Here is a 7,451-nt window from a genome sequence, read left to right on the forward strand (position 1 = left end):
AAATAAGAAGAGAGGGATTCCAGGGCAGGGGCTGGGCTCTGAAAGGAGGGGCGGAGGGAGGGGGGCAGGGGAAACCTTGCAGGGGGCAGGGGTGTCTACCTGTCAGGAAGGGGTTCCGGGTCTTTGCAGCCTGGGGTGTCTTGACTAAGGAGTCAAGGTTGACCAAGGAGGAGGCCGAGGGGCCCAGGAAGGACTCGGGTGTGCGAGCGCGGGCCTCCTTGCTGGGCTGGGTTAGGGCTTCCCCCACTCTCCCCAGGTCAAAGGCATCTGGCTCCTTGGTACCATTTTGCTTGGAACTGGGGATGGGGTCTCCGAACAGGTCCAGCTCTGGAATACAGGTGGTCGGGAGAGGGGCTGGTCACCCGGCAGGAGGAAGAGGGCAGAGGTCAGCTCGGGGCAGGACCCTCGTTCCCCGGAGCGGTGCCATCGCCTGCCTCCTGCTTACCCACAGGGCTGCTGGGCTTCCCCGAGGGCAGGGCCTGGGCACCCTCCAGCCCCGCCTTGGTCTCTGTGGATCCTGGAGGTTTGGCAAATGGGTCAAAGGTCGAGGTGCCACCTAGAGCTAGCCCAGAAAGAAAAGAGAGGTGAGATGGGCTGGCAGAAAGAGCAGGCACTAGACTGACCTCTTCCCAGGCCATCACCCCTCCTACCAGACAGGATCTGCTGCCCCTTGGCCCTGGAGAGAAGGGGACCCAGAGGGCCTCCAGCCCCTCACCCACACCCTCTGGCCCTTCACTCACCAGGGGTGTTGGACGTTTCCACCAAGGCCCCCCAGGGGTCAGCCCCAGCGTTGGGGAGTTTGCTGGGGGAGGAATTCTGTGCCCAGGGGTCTGTAGCGGGGGCTCCAGCAGGCAGCACTGGGGTCCGGCCCCAGGGTTCAGAGGAGGAAAGCGTAGGGGGCAGGTCCCACGGCTGGCTTCGCGACAGGATGCTTCCCGAGGGGACTGGAGACCAGGGGTCTGCGGAAGGCCCCCAGGAGGAGCCGCTGGGCTCCGAGTTGGACCTGAGACCTGAAAGGGGAACAGCACCGACATGACCCCAGGCTCACCCTGGGCCTTCCCAGTCACCCGGGCCAAGTTTCGAGGCTAAGGGATCCCTTTCAGAGATTCAGGGTGCTGACTCACAACCACCCAGCAAGCTGGAGCCCAAATCTAGTAAGCTGTCCCAGGCGCCTGGACTCCGGGGCACGGGCAGCTCAGGCCACGTCCCAGGCAGGGACTGGCTGGGACAGGAAAGCCAGGGTGAGAGGACACAGGGGTACCTTTCTGAGATCATTTCCCAGGAGCTGGGTTCTCTAGACGTGCTCCCCCACCCTCACTACGACACCGTGCCACAGGGGAAGCTGACGCTCAGCGACCCTCAGCTGCGGGAAAGGGGGTGCCAGCAAGTGGCCAGGAAGGAAGGGGCTCTCTGGGGCCAGCCTGGGAGGCTCTTGCAGCCCTGCATGCCCACCTGGGATGTCCCATGGGTCGGCGGAGCAGTGTGTGGAGGGCGGGGCAGGGGTAGGTGCGAAGATGTCCGCCAAGTCCAGGATGGAGGACTGTGGAGAGGAGAGGCAGCCATGGCTCAGAGGAGGGCGGGCCCAGAGGAAGGCAGGCCCTGACCTGTCATTCTGACTCCAGCTCACCGGCTCCATCCATTCCACAAACACCTCGTAATGACCCCTTGCCTCTGTCCTCGTCCATTTAGTGCCCGGTTTTCCTGACAACCTTGTGCAACAGGTACGGAAGGTGGTGCTGTGCCCATTTTACAGATGTGCCGGCTGAGCCCCAGAGAGGGGGAGCCATTTGCCTGAAGTCACACAGCCAGGGAGAGACAGGGCTGGGCTAGAACCCAGGCCTATCTGACCCTTCCTCACTGTTCTGCTCCTCAGCCCATCAGTGGTAAGGCTGGCCATAGGACTAGCGTACCTCCCCAAGTGTCCACGAGAAAACTGGCCACAGTGAACATGCAGAGCCAGCAGGAAAGGGGCAGACACACCCCAGGGGTAGCATGGACAGCTTCGGAGGGTGGCCTTGTTTCCAGCAGCTACCTACTCCCTCCTCTTGAAGAATATGCGCATGAGCTCATATGCCTGAGTCCACCCCCCAGTCGTGATCCACACATCACCGCACCCTAGTAAGTCAGAGCTGGAACTACCCAACAAGCCCACTACACAGAGGAGGAAACTGAGGCCAAGACAACGACATGCCCCAGCCACAAAGTCACAACTAATCCAGAACCCATCTCGAGGGGTCTCTGATCAGGGTTCTTGGCATCCCATTGCCAACAGCTTGGTCACCAGCCTATGCAGTGTGGGACCCAACCCGGGACTGCTGCACCCCCTCCACCCCCATTTCCTTGAATAAACACTTAGGTCGTGCTTACTGTATACCCTGCACTGTTCCGTAATCTTTACAAACATGAACTCAGTTTATCTCCCAGGCTCTTGCCAGCCCACGCACCCCAGCACCCTCCCTACCTGGCTGGTTTTCAGCTTCTCCTCCTCCTTCCTCTCTTCTCTCTCAGGCTCTCTTTCCCAGCCCCAGCACCATTGGCCATGGGGGAGTCATCTCCCCGCCAGGACCTCACCTCCTGCAGAAGGCACAGAAGGAGTGAGGAGAGCGCGGGCAGCCCAGGGCGGACTTGAGGGGACCCGAGGTGAGTGGAGAAAAGTGCAGGGCGGGAGGCAGCTGAGAGGTTAGGCACCGCGGGACCACCAGGTGAAGCGGGAGGAGCCTGGTTAGTGCCCCATGAGCGCCATGAGCACCTCCACCAGCACCAGCACCAGCACAGGAGGCTCAGCCCACTACCTTCTGGTGCTCCTGCCGGCTCAGGCGGAGAGCCAGCTGCAGCTGCAGGTCCTCATCCCTGAGGGAGGTTGGGGGGACTGGCTGCCAGGGAGGAAGAAAAAGGTGAACTTGGCCCAGCCCTCCCACCCTTGGGCCCCAAGGCAACATAGCTCTGCACAGGGAAGGGATGGAGAGAAATGCCCACCCAGGCAGCAGTGTGGTGTGGCCTTCTCCACGCTGAGAAAGCTCAGTCCTTTACTTCTGGGCCCCCTGAGTCTCCGCGGGCCCCACTCCTGTCTGGTCTCCCCGGATCCACAGAGGAAGGTAGCATAGTGGTTGTCCCTGCCCCCCTCGCCCCGCCCCCCAAAGGATAGCTGATGGCAGGGGTGGTGGTGGTGGTGGTGGCATGCCTCTGTGTCTCCTGGGAATGTGTGTCAGCATACGCACCCCCTTCCCCTCTATGAGGCAGCCGCAGGCCCGTACCATACTCATCTACTCCAACCCATGACACACTCACTATCCTTTCCAGGCCCAGCCAGAGGGCACTGGAAGTGGGAAGTGGGCCCTGCAGGGACAATCCCAGGGACTGGCAGGCCCTGTGCTGTCCTTGGGAGCAGGACTAGGGCTTTGGGGCCCAGAGTAGGGGAGCCCGAGAGTCAGGGTGTGGGGATGTAGGCACCTCTCCTTCCCCCTCCAGTTCCCTCCCCATGCCACCCTCAGCCCAGCTGGGGGGCCCCCTGGGCTTCCCGGCAGGGGCCTCACCTTCTCAGCCTCCTCACGGCTCATGGCCAGGGCCAACTGCAGCTGCAGCTCCTCTTCTCCCGACGTCTGGGGCCGGGCCTGCTCCAGGTCTGAGGTGTAGCGGGGAGATGAGGAGGAAGCTGCAATGACCATCATGGCTTCTGTGACCACACAGGTGCCCGTGGGCTCCCACACCCCTTCCCCTCCAGAGACGAAGGCTCAGAGAGGGAAATGGGGGAAAGAGAACAGCAGGCAGCCGAGGGCCCCAGGGGGCCAGGCCGAGTAAGGTTTCTTATCCCACCCCATAAAGATCCCAGTCCCTCCTTTGCAGACCCCCAACAGCTCTAAGGGGTGCCTGCTCAGAGTCCTGCAGCAAGACTTGAACCCAGGTCCCCCGACTCTTCCAGCTGGACCCCATCCAGCCTGAGGTCATGTGGGGTGGGAGGGTGAGATGCTCCAACCAAGATCACGGCTCTCAGAGCCCACGGCGCACTGCCGGGGGCTTTATGAAAGGAGGGCCCTTCTGAGTAAATCTCGGACCAGGGAAGCCCCCACCAGGATGGAGAGGAGGGTCGGGGGTGCTCATTGGCCACCCCCATTCTCAAGGAAAGGGCCCTTGAGGTGTGTGTGTATGTGATGGGGAATGCCACCAATGGAGCATGGTGTGCCGTGTGTCTGGGTGAAGGGCTGAGGACTTCCTGGGCCTGGTCTCTCTCATTCTCACATCAAACAATTGAGGTAGACAAGGTGACCCCTACTTAATGGGTGAGGACACTGAGGTTCAGAGAGCTGGTTGTGCAGGCCACACAACCTGGAAGGGGCGGGGGAAGGGATGTTCCTGGACTCCAGAGCCCGTACTTCTACCCCACACCGTCCCACCAGACAGTGACCGACCACCAACAACAAATGCATACCAACATCATTGTTTACCCTAGCTTGCTGAGCACCTACTATGTGCAGGGCATTTGGCCTCACACTTTACCATCCTTATCTCACATAATCCTCATGGCATCCCTCTGAGGTCCGAGGGCCACGATGGGAACTCAGACACCTCTACTGTCCCCAGCCGTGCACCCAAGGCCCACTCACAGTTGTAGGAGGACGGAGAGCCCCTCGAGCAGCCGTAGTCCTCACCCTGGCGGCGGCTGAAGCCCAGCTGCCCACTGCCCATGGCCATGCCCTCCAGCGCCATGCGCTCCTTGGTCTTGAGGGCGTGGGTCCGCTCCTGCCGGAGGCGCTCCTCGTCCTTGAGCAGGGCCATCACCTGCTTGACCTTCTCGCGCACGTTGACGCCCTGGTCTTTGCCGTCGCGGTCGATGTACTGGAAGTCCTTCAGCGTCTGGATGGTGAAGAGGTTCTCTCGGCACTGGTGGGCCACCCGCTCCGAGCCCGTCTTGAGCAGGTAGTCCAGCAGCGTCAGCGCCTTGTACACGTGCCTCCAGTTCTTGCCGCTGTCGTTGAGCCTCCGCCACAGCATGCCCATGACCTCAGCGAAGGCCACCGTGTTGAAGGTCAGGTCCGCGATCTCGGACATGAGCGAGCTGGGCGGGCCCCAGGGGTCATTGCTGGTGGCCTCGCGCACCTTGATCTCCGCTTCCGAGTAGTTGTGCACGATGTTCTTCACCTGGCGCCGCAGCGCGGAGGTCGTCATGGCTGGGGACTTGGAGATGGGCGCGCCCCGCCCCAGCCGGACCTGGAGGGCTGAGGGCCACCGTCGTCGTCGCCGCGAGGTCACGGTTTCCAAGGAGGGGCCGCCGTGCTCTCAGCAGGGCGGCTGTGTCCTTGGGTCCCACATGGGTCTGAGGAAGAGAGGGGGTTGCAAACTCGGGGGCAGTGGCCCACCCCGCTGGCCACTCAGTCACCCCCTGAAGGCCTGTGCAGGGTGTCCCTGCTGCCAGGAACAGCCTTCAGCAGGCAATTGTGATGTTTCTTATTTTAGTTATGATTTAGCAGGCACTTCTAGCCTTGCATGCTCATTTATCTTCACCATCACACTACAAGATGCTATTATTATTATTCTCTCCGTTCACAGAGGGGAGAAATGAGGCTTCGAGCGGATTAATTGACTTGTCCAAGATCACAGAGCTCGTAAGTGGGGAATTAGGATAAACCCCGGCAGACACACCCCAGTCCTTACCCTTACTGGGGGACATGAGAATGACCCCCACCCCCACCCCAGGTATGCCTACTGGCCTCGCTTCTGCTTGGCTCCCTCTCCCCTTTCTGCCAGGATCTAGCTTAAGACCTATCCCTTCCAACTTCTCAGACCTCACTTTTCTCTCCTCATATTGTTCATTTTGTAGCTTGATCCATGTAATACTATTATTTCCTGGGGCCTTCTGAGCCAGACACAGGGCTCACGTCCTGGTGCACCTAAGCCCCATGGAGAGGCTACAGACAATCACAGCCCGGCGTAGGAGTGCAGAGGAGCACAGGAAAATCAGGGGAGACTCCCCAGAGGAGGTGACCATTGAGGTGAGACCAGAGATCTGAAGCCAAGGGAGAGGAGGAGTGAGCCAGTAAGATGTGGGAGGGACGGCTCAGAGGGAATGCTGTGAGCTGGGCCTCGGGCGGGAGGAAGGAGTATTGGGAGAGGCTGCCTCTCAAAGAGATTTAGCCGCCACCACCCACGCTGTACACACAAGAGCACTGAGGCCAGAGCGGGGACACGGCCTGCCCACAGCCACACAGCACGTACGAGGTGGAGCTGCACTCACACCGACGTCTCCAGAAGACTATTCCAGTGTTGATTGTCAGTGTCACCACTTCTGTAATTCATAGGATTGCTCTACTGTCTCAACCCCACCTTCTCAGCCAGAAAGTAAGCTCCCTGAGGTCAAGACCAGTCTGGGCTCCCCAAAGCCCCAAGGCCCAGGGCCCAGGGCAGAACTCTGATACCCCAGCCACAGGGGGCAGGGCCAGCCCTATGCCCTCCTGACAGTCACGGGACCAGGCCATCTGCTGAGAGAGAACCCAGGCCCAAGTCAGACAAGTGTTCTCCCCAAGCCCTACCAGAAACCCAGACCAGAGTCCTGCCATCACCATTACTCTGGTACGGGTACACACAGGCATGGGCACACACACTCACACACACATACTCTCACACACACACACACACACACACACACACATGCTGCCTGGACCTGCAGAGCCTCCACTTCACCAATGAACCCCACCAATACCAGCACCCACAGAGGCTGCACCTCTCAGCTCTGCCTTGGGGCTCAGTGGGAGTCAGAAGGAGTTTGTTTTACCCCCTTTCACCCTCCACCCAGTCCTGCCAACACTGGGCTCATTTCACAGGGGCCCGCGGGCCTCCCTCCATAGTTTTCTTCAGGGCCTAGGGGCCTGGGAGAGCTTTGCCCAAATGCGGGGTCCCACGGGGCACCCGGAGGGATGGAGAGAGCTTCATGCAAGCGCTGCCTACCTTCTGTCTGCCCGCTTTCTGTCCGGCCGGCCTTCTGAGGGGATGCCCCTGGCCAGCACTTGTTTAACTCCTGCCCTCCCCCTCACAGTGACTCAGACCTGCCTTTACCTCTCTAACCGGTGGGCTGGCAGGTGGCAAGAGTCAAGATGAGAAATAATTGTGCCCCAAAGCCCGCCCTGAGAGCATGCCCCTCCCGGAGCTGGCTGCCGAAACCAGCAGAACCAGTCAGGCATCCTGACTCCAGTAGGAGCGCTGCCTGGCCCTCCAGCCGCCGGGGTAGTGGGAGGGGCCCTCGGTGGGGGCCCTGCAGCCCTGCCTGGTCTTTTCTCCGGGGAGGTGGGCACGGAGCCTTCTCTGCACACCTCTGCCCAAGCTGGGGGAAGGGCGGGGTCCGAAACACCTGAAGTCCAAGGGAAGCAGGTAGGGAGGAAGAAGGGGGCAGGGTGAGGCCCAGGGAGCCTGGAGGGGAGGGTGGAGGAGAGGAAGGAACGCGGGAGGGAGCGGCTGGGAGC

At 61.0% G+C, this 7,451-nt stretch overlaps 1 protein-coding gene across 1 annotated transcript; it reads right to left on the reverse strand.

Moving 5' to 3' along the window:
- Positions 1-55: 55 nt before the first annotated feature.
- Positions 56-7,130, reverse strand: EPN3 (epsin 3; the record flags this gene model as incomplete). Its single annotated transcript, XM_015570846.1, is given in 10 exon segments — positions 56-327; positions 446-562; positions 741-1,010; positions 1,453-1,540; positions 2,462-2,520; positions 2,523-2,574; positions 2,793-2,873; positions 3,534-3,652; positions 4,602-5,311; positions 6,940-7,130. Coding segments are annotated over 9 exon segments (1,620 nt in total), but the record flags the coding sequence as incomplete, so codon positions are not given.
- Between the last annotated feature and the right edge of the window lie 321 nt (positions 7,131-7,451).

This window comes from Myotis davidii, unplaced genomic scaffold (assembly GCF_000327345.1).
Source record: "Myotis davidii unplaced genomic scaffold, ASM32734v1 scaffold327, whole genome shotgun sequence".
NCBI classification, from domain to species: Eukaryota; Metazoa; Chordata; class Mammalia; order Chiroptera; family Vespertilionidae; genus Myotis; species Myotis davidii.